The sequence below is a fragment of the Marmota monax genome, unplaced genomic scaffold (genome assembly GCF_021218885.2).
Source record: "Marmota monax isolate L192 unplaced genomic scaffold, Marmota_monax_Labrador192_F-V1.1 WCK01_AAM20220418_F8-fsc00253, whole genome shotgun sequence".
In the NCBI taxonomy this organism is placed as follows: domain Eukaryota; kingdom Metazoa; phylum Chordata; class Mammalia; order Rodentia; family Sciuridae; genus Marmota; species Marmota monax.
Window position 1 is genome coordinate 550,811 of NW_026695237.1, and position 24,427 is coordinate 575,237.

At 35.4% G+C, this 24,427-nt stretch overlaps 1 protein-coding gene across 1 annotated transcript in view; it reads left to right on the forward strand.

The window, feature by feature from the left end:
* LOC124089423 (sodium/glucose cotransporter 1-like) overlaps positions 1 to 23,344 on the forward strand; it is an 82,831-nt gene extending 59,487 nt beyond the window's left edge. The window contains 5 exon segments of the mRNA XM_046439441.2: positions 4,306 to 4,456; positions 7,006 to 7,174; positions 10,252 to 10,467; positions 18,905 to 19,010; positions 22,098 to 23,344. Coding sequence (XP_046295397.1) covers positions 4,306 to 4,456; positions 7,006 to 7,174; positions 10,252 to 10,467; positions 18,905 to 19,010; positions 22,098 to 22,309 — 854 coding nt within the window. The 3' untranslated portion in view covers positions 22,310 to 23,344.
* The last annotated feature ends 1,083 nt before the right edge of the window (positions 23,345 to 24,427 follow it).

Sequence of the window (24,427 nt, forward strand, 5' to 3'; positions counted from 1 at the left end):
TAGTGTTTCAAGAACTATGTTAAATAGAAGTGGTGAAAGAAGGCATCCCTGTCTTTTTCCAGTTTTTAGAGGGAATGCGAACAATTTTTTTTTCCATTAAGAATGATGTTGGCCTGTGGTTTAGCATAGATAGCCTTTACAACATTGAGATATGTTCTTGTTATCCCTAATTTTTCTAGTGTTTTGAGCATGAAGGAGTGCTATATTTTGTCAAATGCTTTTTCTGCATCTATTGAGATGGTTCTTATCTTTAAGTCTATTGATGTGATGAATTACATTTATTGATTTCTGTATGTTGAACCAACCTTGCATACCTGGGATGAACCCCACTTGATTGTGGTGCATTATTTTTTATATGTTTTTTGTATTGAATTTGCCAGAATTTTAGCATCTATGTTCATTAGAGATATTGGTCTTATGTCTTTTTTTTCTTTGATATGCTTTTGTCTTGTTTTGGAATCAGGGTGGTATTAGCCTCATAGGATGTATTTGGAAGTATTCCCTCCTTATTTCATGGAATAATTTGAGGAGTATTGATAGTTCATCTTTGAAGGTCTTGTATAACTCAGCTGTGTATTAATCTGGTCCTGGGCTTTTCATGATTGGTAGGCTTCTGATGGCATCTTCTATTTCCTTGCTTGAAATTGATCTGATTAACTTGTGTAGATCATCCTGATTCTATTTGGGCAAATTATATGACTCTAAAAATTTGTCAATGCCTTTGATATGTACTATTTATTGAAGTACAAATTTTCAAAATAGTTTCTAATTATCTTCTGTATTTCTGTAGTGTTTGTTGTGATATTTCCTTTTTCATAATGGAGATTAGTAATTTGAGTTTTCTCTTTCCTTCTCTTCATTAGCATGACTAAGGGTTTATAAATTTTATTATTTTTTCAAAGAACCAACTTTTTGTTTTGTCAATTATTTCAATAGTTTCTTTTGTTTCAATTTCACTGATTTCAGCTCTGATTTTAATTATTTCCTGTCTCCTACTGCTTTTGGTGTTGATTTGTTCTTCTTTTTCTAAGGTTTTGAGATGTAACATTAAGTCATTTATTTGTTGACTTTTTCTTCTTTTAAGAAATGAACTCCATGCAATGAACTTTCTTTCCCCTTAATACTGCCTTCATAGTGTCCCAGAGATTTTGATATCTTGTAACAATGTTCTCATTTACCTCTAAGAATTTTTTAATCTCTCTTTGATGTCTCTTGTTATCCATTGTTTACTCAATAGCATATTGTTTGGTCTCCAGGTATTGGAGTAGCTATTATTTTTTATTTTATCACTGATTTCTAATTTCATTCCATTATGATCTGATAGGATGCAAAGTAATATCTCTAATTATTTGTATTTGCTAAGAGCTGGTTTGTGGCATAATATATGGTCTATTTTAGAGAAGGATCCATGTGCTGCTAAGAAAGTGTATTCACTCATTGATAAATGAAATATTCTACTTATGTCTCTGAAGCTAAGTTTTTGGTTATATTATTGAGTTCTATAATTTCTTTTTTCAGCTTTTGTTTGGAAGATCTATCAAGTGATGAAAGATGTGTGTTAAAGTCACCCAGAATAATTGTGTTGTGGTCTATCTGATGCTTGAACTTGAGAAGAGTTTGTTTGATGAACGTAGATGCTCTATTGTTTGGGGCATATATATTTATAATTGTTATGTCTTATTGATGTATGGCTCCCTTGAGCAGTATGTATTGTCCTTCTTTATCTCTTTTGATTATCTTTAGCTTGAAGTCTACTTTATTTTATATGAGGATAGAAAACCCTGCTTGTTTCCACAGTCCATATGAGTGATATGATTTTTCCTAATCTTGCACTTTCAGTCTGTGGATACCTTTTCCTATGAGATGAATCTCTTGAAGGCAGTGTATTGTTGGGTCTTTTTTTTTTAAATCCAATCTGACAGTCTGTGTCTTTGAATTGGTGAGTTTAGGCCATTAACATTCAGGGTTATTATTGAGACATGATTTGTATTCCTGCTCATTTTTGTTTATTTTTGTTATTTAACTTGACTTGGTTTCTCTTTTGATTAGTTTTTTCCTTTAGTGTAATACCTTCCTCTGCTGATTTTCATTGTTGTTTTTAATTTCTTCCTCATTGAATATTTTGCTGAGGATGTTCTGTTGGGCAGGCTTTCTAGTTGTAAATTCTTTTAACTTTTGTTTATCATGGAAGGTTTTTATTTCCTCATTAAAATTGAAGCTTAATTTTGCTGGATATAATATTCTTGGTTGGCATTCATTTCTTTCAGAATTCTTGCTGTGTTTTTTCGTGATCTCCTAGTTTTGAGGGTCTGGGTTGAAAAATCTGCTGAGATACGAATTGGTATCCCCCTATATGTGATCTGATTTCTCTCTCATTTGGCCTTTAATATTCTATCATTATTCTGTATGCTAGGCATTTTCATTATAATGTACTTTGGTGTAGATCTGTTATAATTTTGTACATTTGATGTCCTACAAGCCTCTTCTATTTGATTTTTCCATTTCATACTTCATGTTTGGGCAATTTTCTGATATTATCTCATTGAAGAGATTGTGCATTTCTTTGGTTTGAAACTCTGTGCCTTCTTCCTCTATCCCAATAACTCTTAGATTTGCTCTTTTGGTGCTATCCCATAATTCTTGGATATTCTGATCATGGTTTCTTGCCATCTTCACTGTGTGTTCAACTTTATTTTCCAGATTGAATATTTTGTCTTCATTATCTGATATTCTGTCTTCTAAGTGATTTAGTCTATTGGTGATGCTTACTGTTGAGTTATTTAATTTGGTTTATTGTTTCCTTCATTTTAGGGATTTTTAATTCTTTTTGTTTTTCAGAATCTCTATCTCTTTCTTGAAGTAATCTTTTTCTACCTGTATTTGCTCCGTTATCTCTTTGTTGGTATGATCAATGGATGGCTATATTTGTTCCATTGTCTCTTTGTTGGTGTTATCAATGATTGCCTATATTTGCTGTCTTGTCTCTTTGTTGAAGTAATCAATTTTTGCCTATATTTGCTCATTTATGTTATTCTTTAATTCACAGATCATTTTAATTATGAACATTTTGAACTCTCTTCTCTGACATTTCACCAACTACGCTGTCCATGGGTTCTGTTATTGTAGTGTGTTGGTTTGTTTGGGGCACTTTCCTCTGTTGTATTTTCATGTTGTCTATGTGTCTTCCTTTCTTGCAGTGTTAATCTGAGGTATTACAGTTTCTATCCTATAATTTTATAGTATCCATGCAGATTATCTTTACCTCACCTTGATGTTGGGCTTCCAGACCCTGCTGGTGTCCCAGGATAAATGTCACTGCAACTAAAGGTGGTGGCAGCAATAATGGAGGAAACTCAAGATAGCAATGGAAGTGCCCCTAGATGGATGCTATGACTTTCAGAAATAGGGCTGAAAGGGTGGGCCTTACACTGGCTTTGGGAGGCCTGCTCCAAGATGCAGCCACTTCTAGACCTTGTCTGTTGTAGCAAAGTAGAGACTACTGCATGGAGAAGGCTATGTAATTGGCTGCAGTGTCCCAAGATTGAAGTGGGTTAGGCCTGGGCTCCCAGGTGGCCAGGGGTGAACCTGTGTCTACCCTGGGCCTGGGCCCACACAGGTTGGGGGAGGAGAATCTGGATGATAGTTCATTATATGATCTGTATAGTAGGTCCTTACCAAATAGATGATTTGTATATATTTATTCCCATTCTGTTGCTGACTTTTCATTTTCTTGATAACCTTATCTTTTGAATCCTTATTTAAATATATGTGTGCTGTATCATTAATCTTTTGAGATTGAGAGGTCATATAAAACCCCAAGTGGAAGTACCAGCACCACCATCATCACCATCATTATTATTCAATTGCAAAGTATTTACCTCAGATATGGTTTTTATTTAGAGCTTTGTAGGTTGTCATGGGATTACAATTTAAAGCCATGGCCCATTTCTTAAAACATTTATTCTTTTTGTTTTATTTTGTTTTGGTAGCAGGTATTTAATCAGGGGTATTTAACCAATGAGCCACATTCCCACCCCTTTTAAAAAATATTTTATTTAGAGTCAGGATCTCTCCAACTTGCTTAGGTTCTCGCTGAATTCCTGAGACTGGCTTTGAACTTGTGATCCTCACTGCCTCAGCTTCCTGATCCACTGGGATTATAGGTGTGCACCACTATGCCCAAATTAAAACATTTATTCTTTCTGGAAAAATGAACTGGAGAAGATGGCACAGTTTCAGAAGCAAACAAAAGTTGAGTCCTGCTGAAGTACTAGATGTGCCACTCAGAACTTCCTTGTCTTCCAGGATTGCGAGGCCTGATGCTGTCGGTTATGATGGCTTCTCTCATGAGCTCCCTAACTTCCATCTTCAACAGTGCCAGCACCCTCTTCACCATGGACATCTACACGAAGATCCGGAAGCAAGCATCTGAGAAAGAGCTCATGATTGCAGGAAGGTAAATGCAGAGTCATCCATCATGTAAAAGCTTAAATGATCAGAGAATGATCAGTTAGGAAAGATTGGATGGTGCTGGTAGAGTGACATTGGTGGCTTGTTATATTTGCCCTTCAATGGTATTTAACTTTAAATTGGAGAATTGGAGGTCATAAATTGCTCTGGTCATCAAACCAGTTGTCAATGGGTCTTTTATTTTATTTATTTATTTATTTATTTATTTATTTATTTATTTATATGTGATAAAGATTGAGCCCATTTACTGTCATAAATGAGTTAATAAACACAACAGGACTCTGAAAATATCAAAAATTGTCAAATGGATCAGGTGTGTTCATTATCATGATTAGCCATTAAGCAAATGCTCTGGACAGAGGGTTCATAGAAATGTGTCTCTTCTCTTTCTCTCCAGCTCCCTCTCTCCTTAATCTCCCTAGTACTGGGAATGTTGCCAAGGGGTGCTCTACCAATGACCTACTATCACAACCATTTTTGTTTTTTTTAAATTTTGCAACAGTGTCTTGCTCTATTGTCCAGGCTGGCCTCAAATGCGATTCTATAAATCAACCTCTTGAGTTACTGGGATTACAGTATGTGCCTGACTGCTGATATATCTCTTCATGGGGCTAAAGCACTCTTGTCAGGTCAGGTGGAACAAACCCTGGGATGTTAGTTAAATAAAAGATTCCCAATGAGTTCAGGAGGGATATGGGCTGTCTCTTCATAGGTCTCTGGGCTAAAGAAAGGCAGCCAAGGGAGATATGACCAGCTCAGAATCTATTACTCTGTATCATAGAAAATAGTACTACTACCTTGACTGGCTTTCCCTTAAAAAGGCACTTACTAACTTTCCTTGGTATTTGTAAGACTCAAGTGCAAAATGGAAAAGAAGATCACTTTGTTTCTTTGTACAGGTCTGGATCCCCTAGTCCTAAGAGTATGTTGGGTCTCACACTTCCTTACATCCCATAACTACTATCTTGTGGCTTATCTCAGTCTCCTGTACAAGCTCACAGTGATGTGAAACAGTTTGAAACTCTGCTGTGTGGACTGTAAGAGCAATCAGGGACTCAGATAAGGGAAAAGTGAGCATAGTATGGCATACTTGGGAAAGGGCCCTGGAGGAGGAAGAACCTTAACTGGGTTCAAAGTGGTAGGTAGAATTGGGGTAAATAGGGGGCAATGGGAGGAAATTTCAGAGTGAGAAATATATAAAAACACAAATTTAAGAATATCAGTTTAAGACTCTTTTGCCTTAAATACATGTGAGATAAGTGAATCAAAGCTTTTAAAAAAATGCTTTTACTAGTGTATTATAGTTTTAGATAATAGTGGAACATATTCTTAGAGGCATATAACATAATTTGCTGCATTTCAATCCCCAGTTCTTTCCCTTTCCCTCCTCTTCTCCCTCTTCCTGATTCCCTTCTCCTATTCTAGTGCTCTTTTTCCATTTATTTGTTTTGTTGGATTTTTTAAAAACATTTTTTAGTTGTCAATGGCTCTTTTATTTTATTTATTTATATGTGGTGCTGAGGATTGAACCCAGGGCCTCACACATGCCAGGCAAGTGTTCTATCACTGAGCCACAACTCCAGCCCTTGTTCTTTTTTTTTCAAGAGAAGCATTACAGTTATACACAAAATTAATTTCATTGTGGTATATTCTTAATTTGGTCAATTTCATTCTGCTGTTCTTCCCCTTTCCCATCCCTCCTTCCTCTCCTCAATCCTCTTTCTCTATTCTGCTGTTCTTCCTTCTATTTTTCACAAGATCCCTTTAATTTATAATTAAATAAAGAGTCAAGTAATAAGAGCTTATAAAAGAATCTCCAATCTTTTTAGGACATGGTAAAACTCAAGAGGAAGAGAGCTGGAAATACCTAATTGTGTCCCTTCCTATCTAGACTATTCCTTTATAAACTTTCTTTGGCTTATTTTAAATTTTATTATGAGGAAGAAGGAGGAGAAAATAATAACACTAGGTTTTTTTAACTATTTATTGAATTCCTACTATTTGTGAGGCATTTTACTCTCACTAATGCTTATTCCAATTTTTCGTGGTCAGTCACATTTTTCTATGTCTAGAGTTGGAAAATTTGAGATTTAGAGAGAAGCTCAGCAATGTGTCCTATATCACACAAGGATAGAAAAAATTTTAATCCAGGACTGTCTTGCTCCAAAGTATATAACCTTGTCCCTGTACTCTACTGCCTCCCTAAGTGGGATTTTTGTATGGGAATGATTTCAATAAATAACTATTGAAAACCAAGTGTGTTTCATTTACCCATAGCCACAGATGAAGAGGGAGGAAAAAATACTCAAGAATGAATTTGTTTATTAATTTTTCTTGCTGTGGTCATGTTATATATGTGTGTATTTGTTCATATGTGTATGTGTGTGTATATATATATGTATATATATACATATATATGTATATATATATGTATATATATTTTTTTGCTAATGATGTTTATATATATATATGTGTGGTATATAAAATAATATATATTTTTATATTAACATTCTGTTGTGTGGAATTTGATTTCAGGTTGTTCATTCTCTTTCTGATTGCCATCAGCATTGCCTGGGTGCCCATTGTGCAGTCAGCGCAAAGTGGGCAGCTCTTCGATTATATCCAGTCCATTACCAGTTACTTGGGACCACCCATTGCAGCTGTCTTCCTGCTTGCTGTTTTCTGGAAGAGAATCACTGAACCTGTAGGTATTGCTTTGACGTGTTCAGAAAAGCCAGTCTGCCACAGAATTTTCTATGGGTATATTCTCTGTGGAAGGGATTCTATTTCCCAGAGATCTTAAGAAGAAATGAATTTACCTCTAAAGGTTTATATGGGAAAGTCTCTATGGATCATGGGGACTCTCTAAGAGTTGGAATAAACTCCTTAGGAGTTAGTACTGGGTCTTCTTTCTCTCTAAAAACCCTGTCCTTCTTGGTACAAGGTCTCAACTCATATTGTACATTTTCTATCCAACCTTGGTGCCTCCTATGAAGTTTGTAGTCTCTGGGTGAGCAGCTCCACAGGAAATCCTAGCACAAGTTACTTCCAGTGGCTGTGGTGTGAACTTGGTTTTTCAGCCAGCACTCTTCAGGACCCAGTGAAGGAAAAGGTCCTGTTACTCAAACATTTTATCTGAAAAACAATGTGAGATAGATAAGAATTGAAGCATTTTAAAAATGTGGTTCAAAATGTAGGTACAAAGAGGGGATAGGGCTGTAGCTCAGTGATGGAGTACTTGGGAGCATGTGCAGTGTGCTGGGTTCGATTCTCAGCACCACATAAAAATAAACAAATAAAATAAAGGCATTCTGTCCATCTACAGCTACAAACAAATTTTTTTAAAATTTAAGTAGGAAGAAATTCAGGAAAGGCTATATCAATCGACACATGCTAAAATGGTCAGGGAAGGTGCCTTGGAAACTGTGGGACTGGGGGGTATTTAAAAAGACAGAGAGAGAATTTAAGACAGAGAGAAGAGCCTTGCCCAAATGTGGAAAGGAAAGGAGAAGGAGAAGGCAAGGGACTTGCAAGGAATCTTACCTGGCTGGAGAGAGAGAGTCTGTGGATAATGGAAGATGCAGCTGGAAAAGCAGGTCAAAGAATAGGAATAGTCACTTTGAAAGCCAGGTTAAAGAATATAAGCCAACAGTAGTGTGCCATTGCTGATTTTAAAGCACAATGAGAAAGATGTATTTGGATATGCTGAACAACTGGGGTGTTGCTCAGCTGTCTCTCTTTCCAACCATCTATCTACCTGGGAAGGGCTGAGAAAGAGCAGCAGTGCTGACCATGTAGCTTACCATCCAAAAGAATAAAATTGATAACATAGTTTTCATTGGAGACATTTCCTCATTTCAAAAGGAGAGAAACAGATGTATACTGCATCAGGAATGTACCTCAGTGGAGTAACCCAGTTTTGAGGTGCATAAAACACAACAGGTATAGTCTTTTTTTAGAATAACAAAAAATATATTTAGTAAAGCAAGCAGATGCAGACCAAATACAAAAGTTTCATTGACCATTTATGTTTAATTTCTAGATACAACATATATTTTATAGAGGAGAACACTTATTGGTCACCTTTCCTATATTAAACCTACATAGCTTTAATTCTACAAGCTTTTCTCTATAAGATTTATACAAAATTTAGACAAACATATTAAGCCTCAGATGTAGGCACATTTCTAGTCACATATATTTAGGGTATTAGATGTAATAAAATAACCTAAAATAGCAGTTGTTTATTTAAACAGAGTTATGAAGCAATCATTTAAAAGGTGTTCAACAGTCAGGAACTTAAACAAACCATAATTCTTTTAAGACTTAGTGTCCCTAAGTAATGAAAATCTAATAGACACAATAAATTACCCTGATAAAACACAAAAGTTGACAATTATCTTAAAGCAATAATGTTGATCCTTAAACCAGTTCTTTTTAAATTCTGTAAGAGCAGATCAACATTGTTACTTTAAGATAATCTAGATTTTCTAGTTACACAAAACTGGGCACGCAGATACCTTGGAAAGATCATAATTAAACCAGAAATTAATAAAACAGGATATATATATATATATATATATATATATATATATATATATATACACATACTTCTTTGGACAATAGGGATTAGCAGAAAGCTGGTTCCCTAGAATATTATAAAATAAAATTTTAAACTTATGTCTAAGCCCAGGTTGGTACTGCAACAGGCCACAAGAATATCCTATTTGGCAATGGCAGCACTTTTAAAAATAAAAATATGAATTGAGATAGACCATAGTCATACTATATTGGAGGTGTTTTTTCACTCCCTTTAAGAGCAATGTTTGTAAACATTTTTGATAATTCTGCTTCAGAGAACCCTGCATACACCTAGTGGTTAGAGGTCAAGGATATGCTAAACATCCTAAAATGCACAATAAAAGGTCAATGGCTATCAATTTTTTAAAAGCCACTTGAGACTAAAAGTAATGGAATAGAAATTAATTGCCAAAAAAGAAGCATTATTCATAGTAACTAAAATAAAAGTATTTTTTAAAGGAATACATTATGGGAAATTTTTTTTCTTTCTCATTTATTGATTTAATAGACAATTTCAGATGCCAGGCACTAGCTACATTAAGTGAATGAAATTTGGTTCCTTCTCTGGAAAAATTCCCAGTTAAAATGTAGAGGCAGAGAAATGAACGAGTGATTGCATGGCAGTAAAATTGGTCTGACGTGGACATGTGTTCACAGTGCTGTGGCCACAACAACGAGGGTGAACCCACCCAATTCTCTCCAGTTTATTCTATTTATATATGGAAAAGTTACTTTTTCTACCCCGCAGATACCTAATTAATTTTTTGGTGTCTTCAAGGTAGACAAAATGCTTTACAAGTGATCACTTTATATCTGAACTGACCTAAATCTGGATGCAGGTGGTGACAATAGTTGAGGTGGAGAGTTCAAATATTTTTTTTTTAAGTTAAAAGGAATTTTTGGAATTTAGAGGAGATTAAAATTCCATATGAGTTATTAATCACTTTACCCCATTATATTATGAGTCCTTGTTTAATGATGCAGGTGAAATCATGCTGCTGAAACAAGATAGAGAGACCCCCTGGAAGCCTGACTTAACAGTCCCAGCCCTGTCCTGCACCATGATGGTCTGGCTTCAGATGGTCTAGAGCTACCATTTCTCTCAGCTTTATTCCTTTGCCTCTGCCCACTCAGCTCTTGGAATGTTAGAATTCTGTTTTGAGGGTTCAGTACTCATTAATTCAGGATTTTCTTTCACAGGGAGCCTTTTGGGGACTCATCCTAGGATTTCTGATTGGGATTTCCCGTATGATTACTGAGTTTGCCTATGGAACTGGGAGCTGCGTGGAGCCCAGCAACTGTCCCACCATTATCTGTGGGGTCCACTACTTATATTTTGCCATTCTCCTCTTTTTCATTTCTATCATCACCATCGTGGTCATCTCCCTCTTCACTAAGCCCATTCCAGATGTGCATGTGAGTATCCATTCAGAAGACCTCGTCTGTCCTTGTTTCACATTCATGTTGCAACACTCTCAATTGACCTCAGCTCAACTAGACATCTCCCACCTGCATGAATAAAATGATTTGTATTTGCCCTTAGTTTTGTGTAGAAGGACGCAGGACAGGAAACATGGTATGCCAGCTAGGAAGTTTCAAGAGTGCATTTTTAATGGGAATCTTTTGACAGTCCACACTTCAGTCCAGGGGGGTTGTCTCTGGATCCTGCTCCCTGAGTGATAGTACATGTGCAAGGGAAATGAGATCACATGAGCAAGCATGGGGCTACCATGGCTCAGAAACCTATGTTCAAAATAGGATCTGGTGTTTCTTATAACAGTCCCATAGTTGAAGCTTCTGAGACCTGGTTACAAAAATTTCTAAACTCAGGGAAATCAGAAGTATGTTTTACCTTTTGATATTTTCCACTTAAGCTGCCAAAGAGTTTTTTATAAAATTTAAGATATTTCTAACAATATATCTTAGTCTGTTTTCTGCTGCTATAACAGAATGCCACAGATTGGGTAGATTATAAGTAATAAAAGTTTATTTCATTTTCTGTCCTTGAAGCCTCAAGTCTAAGATTTATGGGTGCATCTGGTGAGGACCCTCTTGCCACATCATAACCTAATGGAAGGTATTATTTGGCAATAAAGAATGAGAGAGGGATATGAATTAATCGAAGGCAAACTTCATCCTTTTATCAGAAAATTGCTCCCATAATAGTGGATTCAATCCACTCATAAGAACAGATTCCTCATTATCTAATTATCCCTTTTTAAAAAAATGTTCTTATTTTTGCATTATAGTTATAAATATTAGTGGGGTTTATTTTGACATATGCCTACATACATGGAATATAATTTGTTTCATTTCAATCCCCAGTACTTCCATTTTTCCTTGTCTCCTCCCTGCCCATTTTCTTCCTCTACTCTACTGGACTTACTTCTGTTTATTCATTGATTTTAATTGGTGCTTCATAGATATACATGAAGGTGGAATTGAATGTAGAATACTCATATATTTACATAGCATAACTTGATCAATTTCATTCTGCAGTTCCTCCCTTTTCCCTTCCATCCTCTGTCACCCTTAATCCCCTTCTTTTTCCTTACTGATCTCCTTTCTGTCTTCATGGGATTCCTCAACCCTCTTCTCCCCTTGTTTCTAACTTCTGCTTGTGTGCAAAGACAATTGACCTTTGACTTTGTGAGTCTGACTTATTTCACTTAGCCTGATGTTCTCCAATTACATCCATTTACCAGCAAATGACATTATTCTATTCTCCTTTATAGCTCAGTATAAAGCCATTGTGGGTCTGGGGCTGGGGCCTGGCAGTAGCATACTTGCTTGGCATGTGTGAGGCCCTGGGTTCAATTCTCAGCACTGCATATAAATAAATAAAAAATAAAAGTCTATCAACAACTAAAAAAAATTAAAAAGCTATTGTGTATACATGCCATGCTGAGGGTCCTGCCCTTCCAGTGTCAACTGTGGGGAGCTTGAGAGCATGGAGAAACCCCTCCAGAGATGGTTTCAGAAAACAGTGTCTGTTTTATTGCACAGAAAAAATAGCTTTTATAGTGGGTGTGTGCCAATTTACATATAACAGTAATAATAGTCCAGAAGTGATGCACAACATATCATCTTACAGGAGTCCAGACACCAAGAGGTTAGAAACTGCCATGTAGGCTTACCTTGAACCAACAGGGGAAAAACTCCTTGTCAAAGGAGCAAGGAAATGGTACTTGCCAGAGTTGTGACAGCACTCTGTCCCAAAACATAGCATTCTATGGTAGGACTTCCCTGCCGCAAAATGAGCAAGATAAACATTCCTTCAGGTAGGCCCGAGTCAGGCCCTGTAGCAATGCCACATATTCTTTATTGATTCATCTGTTAATGGGCACCTGGGATTGTTCCATAATTTGACTATTGTTAATTGCACTGCTATAGACTGTGATGTGCCTGTATCATTGTAGTATGCTGACACCTGTTAATACTGACACAATGGCAGTTAAATTTCAACATAAGTTTTCTAGGGGACATTCAAACCATAACACAATATCAAGGTCCAATTGATTTAATACTTCATAAATTAAAAGTACTCTTCTCTAAATAAAGATGCTTCCATTGGTTTAGGGTTCATTCGTATCCCTCCCAATCTAGAAAAAATGAGTAATTATGGGCCTATAAGCAATATAAGCCTGAAAAACCAATTCAAATGGCATTCCACCTTTTTCAGGTTTCCAAGGGAACAGAGATAAGAAATTAACCCAAGATCATATATGCCCATACAAAAAGAGAAAAGTTTTTATTAATACTTTATTTATGCATACCTGAATACAAGAACTATAGGACCATTAGAGACCTTCAACATCATTGCCAAATTTCCAAAAGCCGTGACAAATCTATATGTCAAATAAAAACTGATTTCATTACTGCAAAATCAGCATGATGTTTATTGACTGTATCTGTCACAGGCTTTCTTTCATAGAGCTATCACCTGCTTCCCCATGCCTCAAACTTGTGGCCCCAAACACATTTAGTTCTGTGTTTCCTTTTAAAGTAGAGAAAGCAAGGTAGTTACCAATGGACAGAAGAAAACATGCCCTACTTGTTTTTTGTGTTTTTTTTGGCTGATTTCACTTAACATATCCTCCAATTCCATCAATTTTCCTGAAAATGACATGATTTCATTATTCTTTATGACTGAATGATATTCATAGTGTATATATACCATTTTTAAAATTCATTCATCTGTTGATGAGCACCTGGACTGATTCAGTATCTTTACAATTATGAATGGTGCTGTAATAAACATGGGTGTACAGGTACCTCTTTGGTACACTGACTTATTTCCTCTGGATATATACCCAGGATTGATATAGCTGGATTGTTTGGTAATTCTATTTTTAATTTTTTAAGGAAACTCCATACTGATTGCTATAGTGACAGAGCTAATTTACACTCCCACCAAAATTGTAAAAGGGTTCTTTTTTCTCCACATCTTTGCCTACATTTGTTATTTATTTATTAATTTTTATAATAGCCATTCTGACTATATTTCAGTCAGATGGAATCTCAGTATAGTTTTGATTTGCACTTGCCTGATGAATAAAGATTATATATCATTTAAAAATATATTTATTGGCCATCCATACTCTTCTCTTGAGAAGTATCTTTTCACACCATTTGCTCATTTCTTGATTAGATTGCTTATTCTTTTGTTAACTTTTAAAAATTATATATTCTTGATATTAATTCTTTGTCAAATGAATAGCTAGCAAAGATTTTGTTTCCTCCAATATTGTAGGTTATCTCTTCACTCTGATGATTGTTTCTCTTATTGTGCAGAAACTTTTTAATATGATGTGATCCTTTTTTTCAATTATTTCTTTTGTTTCCTGGGCTATTGGAATCCTATTCAAGGAAATTGTTGCTTGTAGCAATATCTATGCTTTCTTCTAGTCATTTCAAAGCTTCAGGTCTTACATTAATATCTTTGATTCATTTTGGATTTATTTATTTATTTATTTGAGTTTATTTTTTATACAGGATGAGAGATAGGACCCTAGTTTCAATCTTCTCCATGTGGGTATTCAGTTTTCTCAACATCATTTGTTGAAGAGACTGTCTTTTCTCCAACATATTTTTTGGTACTTTTGTTGAGAATCAATTAGCTAAAGATGCATGAGTTTATTTCTGTGTCCTCTATTCTATTTAATCAAACTACCTTTCTATTTGTATGTCATTGCCATTCTGTTTTTATTATTATTGCTCTGTAGTATGTTTTGAAACCAGGAATTATCATCCCTTAGTGTTGCCCTGTTGCCAAGGATTGCTTTGGCTGTTAGGGGTCTTTTGTGCTTTCATATGAATTTTAGGATTGTTTTTCCTAGTTCTGTGAAGAATGTCATTGGTATTTTTATGAGGACTATATTGAATCTGTAGATCACTTTTTGTAGTATACTCATTTAAACAATATTCATTCTCCAATCCATGTACAGTGGTGTTTTTCCACATTCTAGTGTCTTTTTCAGTTTTTTCTTCAGGGCTTTGAAATTTTCATTGTAGGTTTTTTATCATCTTGGTCAAGTTTATTCCTAGGTATATTATTTATTTGTTTTTTCTCACTTATTATAAAGTGAGAGATTTTTTTTCCTAATTTGTTTCTCAGGAAGTTCATTTTTGATGTATAAAAAAGTTATTGACTTTTGTATGTTTGATTTTGTATCTGCTACTTTGTTAAATTTGTTTATCAGTTCTAAAAGCTTTTAGGGTTTAGGGTTCTCTAAATATAGAATTGCACCATCTGCAAAGAGGGAAAATCTGACTTCCTCATTTTTTTCTTTGTATCTCTTTTATTTGTTTTTCTTGCCTGATTGCTCTGGATGAAATTTCAAATACTATATTGATGGGCTGGGGATGTGGCTCAGGCGGTAGCAAGCTCGCCTGGCATGCGTGCGGCCCAGGTTCGATCCTCAGCACCACGTACAAACAAAGATGTTGTGTCCACCGAGAACTGGGGGATAAATATTAAAAAATTCTCTCTCTCTCCCCCACTCTTTCTTTAAAAAAAATACTATATTGAATAAGAGTGGACATTCTTGTATTTTTCTAGTTTTAGAGGAAATGATTTTATTTTTCTCCTTTCAGTATGATGTTAGCTATGGGCTTGTGATATATAGCCTTTATTGTATTGACATATGATATTTCTATCCCTAAAGTAATCAGAGTTTTTATCATGAAGAGATACACAATTTTCTCAAAGGTCCTTTCTGAATCTATTGAGATGATTATGTGATATGTGTCTTTGGTTCTATTTGTGTGCTGTATTGCATTTATTGATTTGTGTGTGTTGAATCAGACTTACATCACTGGAATAAAACTAACTTGCTCATGCTGTATGATCTTTTAATGTGCTGTTGATTCAATTTTCAAGTATTTTATTGAGATTTTATGCACTATGATGACAGGGTTATTGACCTATAGTTTCCTTATGAGTATATGTGTTGTGTCCTTATCATGTTATGATAGTAGAGTGATACTGGCTTTGTAGAATGAGTTTAAAAGGGTCCTTCCCTTTCTAAGTTATGAAATATTTTGAGGAGCTTTGGTAGTTGATATTATTTCTTCTTTAAAAGTCTGGTAAAATTCAGCAGTGAATCTATTCTGAGCTTATCTTTGTTGTAATACTTTTTATGACTATTTCAATCTCATTTCTTATTGATCTATTTAGCTGTTTATTTTAATTTTATCTTTTATTTTCTATTTTGGTTCATTATGGAATGTCATATGTGTCCAGAAATTTGTCCATTAGATATTTTTTAATTTGTTTTACATAAAGTTTTTAAAAATATTCCCAAATGATCCAGTGAATTTCAATGGTATCAGTTGTATATCCCCCTTCTTATCTCTTTCTATTTATTTGGGTCTTATTTTTTAATCCAGTTGGCCAGTATGTATTTTTTAATCTTATAATCTTTGGTAGATTTAGTCAAGGGCTTGTGAATTTTAGCTTTTCATAGGACCAACTCTTTGTTTCATCAATCCTTTGTATCATTCATATTGTCTCTAATTTATTTATTTTTGCCCTAATCTTTATTATTTCTGTACTCTACTGATTGGGGGTTTAGTTTGTTCTTGGCCTTGCCATGTTTAGGTTATTTATTTATGATCTCTATGGTTTTGTTGTTGTTGTTAATGCAAACACTCATAGCTCTAAATTTTCCTCTTCATACTGTTTTCATTGTATCCTGCAAGATAAGGGTATGTTATATTTCCATTTTCACTTGATTCTAGAAATTTTTAGATTTCCTTCCAGATTCTTCAATGACCCACTGTTTATTCAAAAGTGTATTATCAGCTTGGTGTGGTGGTGGACACCTATAATCCCAGATACTTGTCAGGAAGGATCACAAGTTTGAAGTTAACCTGGGCAACTTAGTGAGATACTGTCTCAAAATAAAATTAAAGATAGAGCTGGGGATGTAGCTCAGTGGTAGAGTAACCCCATACCACCAAAAAAAGTATATTGTTCAATCTCCATGTGTTCATATAATTTCTGTAGTTCCTCTTCCTCTTAATTCTAGTTTCACCAAATTATGATCTGATTAGATATAACAAATTATTTCAACTTTTTATCATTTGTAAGACTTGATTTATGGCCTAATATATGATCTATTTTGGAAAATCTTCCATGTACTTATGAAAATACGTGTTATACAGTTTTGGTGTGAAATTTCTGTGGTTGTATATTAAGTCCACCTGATATGTAGTATAATTTAACTCTGATGTTTCTTTAATGGTTTATTGTCTGGATGATCTATCACTTGCTGAGAGTGTGATATTGAAATCATCTACTATTATTGTATTTAAGCTTATCTCTTTGTTTATATTCAATTGTCTTTGTTTAACAAAACTGGAAACCCTGACATTTTGTGCATATATATTTATAATCATTATATCTTCTTGATGAATTTTTCCCTTTATAAGTCTGTAGTGATCTTCCTTGTCTCTTCTGCAAATCTTGCTAAAAGTAAATCATAAATAAATACTGCTATTTGCTTTCATATTTCATTTTCATGAAATTTCATTCTCTATCCTTTCATTTTCAGTCTGTTCATGCCCTTAATTATGACATGAGTTTCTTGTATGCAGCAGATTGTTACATCTTGTTTTTTAATCCAGTTGGCCAGTATGTATTTTTTAATTGGAGGATTCATTTACATTCATTATTTTTGTTGAGAAGTGTGTACAGGTTTCTAAATTTTTTGTTTATCTTCTGGTAGTTTTGGATATTCTATATTTGTTTTTCTTATTCATCTTAGAAGATTGGTAGTTTTACATATTAATAATATTTAGTTTTTTCCTAATTCTCATTTGCTTATCAACTCTTTTAGTGAGATTTATTCTTTCCTGTGTTCTCATGATTGTGGTTATCATTTTTCCTCTTCTAGGTATAGAAGTCCCTTAAGTATCTTCTGCAGTGCTGGCTTCATGGCTATAAACTCCCTTTGTTTGTGATTATCATGGAAAGTGCTTATTTATCATTCAAATGTGAAGAATAACTTCGCTGGGTATACTAATATAGATTGGCATTTACTTTCTTTCAGTATACATCAGTCCATACCCTCCTGGTGATAATATTTTCCACCAAGAAATCTGCTTTTGTTCTAATAGGTTTGCCTTTACATGTGAGTTTGCACTGCTCTATTGCAGCCTTTAATATTCTTTGTTCTGTACTTTTGGTTACGGAAACCAAACGATTTGCCGACCTCTATCCTCATGACTTCAGACCTGGCTCCCACACAAAATAATATACTTCTGGGGTAACTTCAAGTAACAGAAGGGAGAACTGCTGAATTACTGTTTCCTCCATTCTCGTGAATGTATTGTAGTCTATGTTCCCTGCATAAGTAAAGCATAAATAAACCCCTGCATAAATTTCTCAGAAACTTTTGTCAGGGATACTCCCCCAAGTTATACTGGCCACTGCCTACCCAGTCAGTGCATAGGAACGTTCATAGGGACACTAAAATGTGATTTTTCTGAGTTTTCTGATCCCAGAGCTGTTTAGTCCCTCACAATAGGACCCTACTCAAGATGGATCCTTGCCATAGCATCCTGAGGGTTTGCTGAGAGATACGGTTGAGTTCCTTCTTTAAAGCTAGCTTGCTAAGCAGACTTCAGTTCATCTATTTATATAAACTGTTAGTCTTTAGGGTGCATCCTTCTATGCCATGCCATGACTCTTTCTCTGTAGATTTTACCTCCTTGCAGGAATCAGTGCCTTCCCCTGACCAGGGTGTCAGGCACCAGGAGCTGAGGTATTCTACCTCCTTTGCTTTGTTATTCTCTGTTGTCTCTGGAATTCATCAGGTTTAATTTTCTGTGCTATCAATTTCCAGTGTTCACTCATAGTTCCTTACTTCTGTGAGCAGTTACACAATGTTTTTCTTTGTTTTCATCCCATGGAGGAGCAAACTAGTGCTGGCTGTCTCTATTCTACCAACTTGATGTATACCTCTGCATATTCTTATCCTCGTAATATGACATAGTATAAAATTATGACCTCACACTGCTGATCTGGACAAATGGTTGTTTTGTCTATCTTACTTCCTAGTATCAGTGCCAAAAGGAACAATTCATTTATCATGTGTAAAAACAATCACTGAATAAATATTTCTTTATTTGAGGCAGTCTTTAACTTCTGTATACACGGGTATGATTTACATCTAAATTTCCAACATATTGAGAGATTATGCTGTGGGTGAGAAATGTAATCTATGTTCTTTGTTGGTACTAAGAGTCCACATTCCTTTTCCTTTCTTGATGGTTATCTCTTTGCTCTCCTACTGCTTGGCCGAAGACACTGGATTTTTATGTTAACTTTTTCTCTGTTTTCCCACAGCTCTATCGTCTCTGTTGGAGTCTGCGCAACAGCACAGAGGAACGTATTGACTTGGATGCAGAAGAGGAGGACCTCCAAGAAACACAGAAGGATACCATTGAAATAGGTGATTTATGAGTCAAAACTGATTTCCAAGCCATAAAAAACTTACTCTTGCTGGGTGTGGTGGTGCGCACCTGTAATCCCAGAAGTTCAGGAAACTGAGGCAGGAGAATCATGAGTTCAAAGCCAAAGTGCCTTGCAAAAGCAAGGCACTAAGCAACTCAGTGAGACCCTGTCTCTAAATAAAATACAAAGTAGGGCTGAGGATATGGCTTAGTAGTCGAGTGCCCCTGAGTTCAATCCCTGGTACCAAAAAAAAGTTACTCTTACAACAGCAAGACTATGTAAAGCTCTCACTAAATGCCTTCATCAGAGCTCAGATCCCTTCCCTAGGAGGAATGCGGAAAGATGAGATGGATAAGTGTATTTTGGAAAGTTTACTATGAGGCTTGGTTGAGGTCAGGGAGGCAGGTACAGGGCCATTTCAGCTGCCTTACCCCTCAAATTTACAGTGCTCAGTGAATCAGTGCATGAGAAATTTGCCACCTTGACTTGACCATGCTTTTGGGGCATAGTCATAGGTAAAAGAAGGGCCAGGCTCTTCTGACATAGTTTGGAAACAGAACAGATGGGGGAGGAAGCTTTGTTTGATTCTAGTAACATAAAGAGAATAAAAAAATAGAGACTATTGGGATTTTATGTCTTACCATACATGACTTAAAAAATCAAATTTCTCTGGAAGCCTGAGATGATGCTTAGTTAGTGCCTAGAAGCTTTCCCTTTAAATTAATGTGTTCTTTAGCTTCAATATTGGAAGTTTTCCTCACCATATGGGTAAGATACACACATGAAGAATGGATGTATGTGGTGTGTAGAAGTAGGGGAGCTCAAGATCCGATGCTTTTGCTGGTACTGGACTGGAGTGCTCATCACTCCTTGTGAAGTAGAGCACCAGATGAAGCAGAGCAAATTTTGAATCTGGCCATTAGGAATGTCATAGAATTCTAGCTCTGGAAAGGGCCATAAAGGTCTTATGATTTTTTTTATCTCACTTTACAGATACAAATTGAGGCACTGAGAGGGAGAGACTGTTAATGGTCTTGGCCCTGATACAATATGCTCTTAATCTCCAAGAACGTTTTAGTTCTGAAACCAGCATCTCTGTGGGTCTGGAGGAACATGGAGCCACAGGCAGCTGTCCATGATGCTGACATCAGGCAGTTCCTTCCTGCTTTCCTGGAGCAGCCAGGCATGAGCATGCCCCCATATACTTGTTCTTTTTCTCTTCCTTTGTGTAGTACTGGGAATTAAAACAAGGACTTGCACCTACTAGACCATTGCTGTACAACAAAACTACACCTTAGCCCGTGAGCATGCCCTCTTTCCTCTTCTACTTTAAAACGTGTTTACCTACTGTGTGAGAATATCAGATTTTAGAAGGGCATGAATGAGGAGCCTTGAGTATCAAGAAGTGTTAATATGGAAGAAGAGATAATTTTTGCATGAGAGAAGAGATATGAAACTGATGAACTCAAGGATCCATCTAATTTTAACTCAGAGTAAGAAAGTAGACTATTGCACATCTAGTTTATGGGTCTGGGTTTGGTGATGCATACATGTAATCACAGTGATTCAAAAGGCTGGGGCAAGAGGATTGCAAATATGAGACCATCGTGGGCAATTAAATAAGATGCTGTCTCAAAATAGAAAAGAAAAAGGACTGAGTGTCACAAGCACCATTCTCTGAGAAACAGCATTATGGGGAAGATTCTAGTAACATTAAGAGAATAAAATTGCATCACCATCCCCTTATCGTCATCACCACCACCATTATCATATGATTGATAATGACATGATCATAACATTTAATTATAAATAACTTACTCATTTAATGATACATTTTGTATCCATATCCATATCATAGTTTAAGGCAGATAATGCAAACATACGTCTTCTAATTTTATAGATGAGAAAAATAAGATAGAGAGTTTCCCAAGACCACTTAACTTTATGTTAACTCAGATAACCATGTACTTATTTGTCACCTGAGCTAGTCAGTGACCCTATGTCATTGGAATACAACAGATGGGAGAGGTACAAAAGGGTATGTCTCTTGTATGAGAGAAAAGATAGAGAGGGGGAAGAGATTTTACTTACTAATATGTACTATGTGCTGGGTTCCCTCTCATTAAATCATTAAATTAAATATCTCATTAAATTTTCATTAATACAATAAAGAAGTCAATATTTATCCACTTTTACAGATACCCAAAAGATAAGAGAAGTGAATTAACAAGGCCATGAGACTGGACTTGGTACCAATTGTGATACATTTATGTCCTAGATCACTCATTTCTAAAATTCTGTGCCTCTTTTTAAAATGTCTGAGATTTGTGAAAATGAGAAAGTGCAAAAGAGTGTTCTCTGAAGATGGTGCCAAAAATATAGTGTGTTTGATCTCATATTAGTGAGTGGAAGAGAGAGATTGTAAACTGGGTCCGTCTACTTCTGGTGCTACACCTGAGCTCAGAAGGGAATCAGTTCCCTTGGTAGGCATCCACTTTGGGTGTAAGGGGCAGTTGGATGGTTTGATTCATCAGTATTGATATGCAATATCAGATCTTAAGGCCCAAAACTATTGATCACTGCTACTTTGCATCAGGAACAGTTCAGACCTTTCTTTGCCATCCAGGTGGATCTGATGTGGAAGCTTAGAATTCACAGATGTAGCCAATTCACTCCTGTCATGCCAGCCTTGTTGCTTTCCAGTAACACAGCAGAGAGCTATGAGTTTATATATTTCACAGATGGGTTTTCCATGTTCTTCACACCACAGTTTACCAGCCAATTGTTAACATTTCTCTCTCATAAACTATCACTTGATCTAAATTTTCTAAATCAAAATACATTTCATTTGTCTGATATGCAGTTCAGGCTAGTTGATTGTGATGATGTAGAATCCATTCAGTAACATTGTCTTGTACTTAACTTTATTTGAAAATTGTATACTACTCCCATTCCCGAAAACAAGAAAATTGGGAAATTTCTTCAGAATGTAGATGCTTCATGGTATAGCATCTTCCTGGAAGCCCCTTCTCATCTCTCCTGTTTCTGTATCCAATAATTCTTTTATGCCTTTCCCTTGATACAGAAGTTCCAGAGGAGAGAAAAGGGTGCTTCAGGTGGGCCTATGACCTGTTCTGTGGGCTGGACCAGGGACCTAAGATGACCAAGGAAGAAGAGGCAGCTATGAAGATGAAGCTGACAGACACCTCTGAGAAGCCTTTGTGGAGGACAGTAGTGAACATCAACGGCATCATCCTGCTAGCTGTAGCTGTCTTTTGCCATGCATACTTTGCCTGAGTCCTATCTTCTGCTGTAGACTCACCACGGCTGCAATCTTTACCTCCATTCAGTCTCATTCTGTGGCATTGAAGGGAAACCAGATAGTTGTAAAATTTGCCCGGTTGGATAAACATGTATATGTGTAATTAATTATAGGATAGCTGAAGGAAAAATCATTATTTTGCCATTAACTTATATATTGAAGCCAATGTAATACTTTCACCTGTACATATTAGGTGAAAGGAAAGAAGGAAAGTTGGTTCAGTCATATTCATAAAAATCAGACCAAGAAACAGAAGTCCTATGGTGTCTGATGCAAGTCTGTCTCAAGTAGAATCAGTTTGTCCACATTGTTTGTGATCAATTAATACTATTTTTAGAGTTTTAATGTCTCTATTCCAACCATATCTGAACTCCTCATCTTTTTTTTTAAAAAAAGAAAACATTGCTCATCATATCCTTCTCAAGTTTTTCCTACTATAAGAAATATTAATCTGAAACACCGATGAACACACAAAAGCTGGGAATGGAAATTTGATGGAGTCTTGTCCTGGGTATTTGCTCTGTGAAGCAAAAGCCTTAGAAAAGTAGTATTAGCCCACTAGGGAGGGCCAAGGTTCAAATCATTTAGAAAATAGATAATCTTGAGTCCCTGGAATTTTCTTGTCTTCTTGAAGATTCCCATTGTGTGTTCCTCATGTTTGGTATTTCATTCATTTTGACATTCAATGTTCCTAGAATGTCTTAGCCACTCAATAAATTTTTGGACTAAATGAATGACAGCAGCCTTTATTTACAGACACTTTGTCTAGTTCTTGGTTAACCATAGGTTTTGGTTCTCATAGGTTGAATTGTGTGAAGTTTGGCTCTGAAATAAATATATTAAATAGGGCAAAGTGGCATCTCTCAAAGTGTTGCTGATATTGGAACCATCAGAGTCACACATTGACTTATTTTATCAGTACATAGATATCTGCTCAATCCAGGGCACTTAAGAGAAAGAAGCTCATAAAGTTGTCCTTGGCTTAAAAGAAACTGTCCCATTAGTTGGGTAGACATACAAATAATATGAAAAAGCAAGGAAAAAAACACCCAAACAGCCCATAATGATTCAACAACTGACTCCATTGATGACACAGTGGAAGAAATTTTAGAGGAAAAATTTTAGAAAGTTTATAGTTAAAATGTTCTATGAGCTAAAATAAGAGGTAAGATGTGGAATTAGAGAGAAAATACAGGAAGTAAGAGAACACAATAAAGAGATAGAGATTCTAAATAAGAACTAAAGGAAATCCCAAAAATAAAAGAATAAATAAACAAAATTAAAAATTCAATGCAAAGCTTCACCAATGAATTTGATCACTTTAAAGATAGAGTTTGAGGCCTGAAAAACAAAGTATATAAACTTGAAAATAAAGTTGACCATAAATAAAAGATGTTAAAAGACCCTGAACAGAATGTTTGAGAAATCTGGACATCAGAAGGCTAAATATGAAAATCATTAGAGTAGAGAAAGGATCAAAAATATAAGCTAAGGGGATGCACAATGTTTTCAATGAGATAATATCAGAATTTTTTCCAAACCTTAATAATGAGATGAAAATTCAAATATAAGAGGCATATATTACTCCAAATATACAAAATCAGAACAGGTTTACTTTAGGACACTTTATAATGAAAATTTTTAACAGAATAAGTATAGAATTTTTAGAGCTGCAAATGAAAAATAACTGGTCACATTTACAGGTAAAATAAACTGGATTTCGATTGATTTCTCAACCCAGACCCTAAAATCCAAGAGTACTTGGAATAATATATATCAAAATGTGAAAGAAAATGGATGCCAAGCAAGAGTATTATACTCAACAAAATTAAGCTTCTGAATTGAAGATGAAATAAAAACTTTCCATGACAAACAGAAGTTGAAGTAGTTCATAAACAGAATCATACACTACAAAACATACTCAATAAAACATTTCATAAAGAAGAAATTAAAATAAAATGAAAGCCTGCTTATGGAGGAATTACACCAGAAGAATAGTCAATCAAAAAACAATCAAGTCTAGTTTAAACATTGGAAATAAATCAAAATGGCAGGAAATAAAAACTATCTCTCTGTAACAGCATTGAATTAAA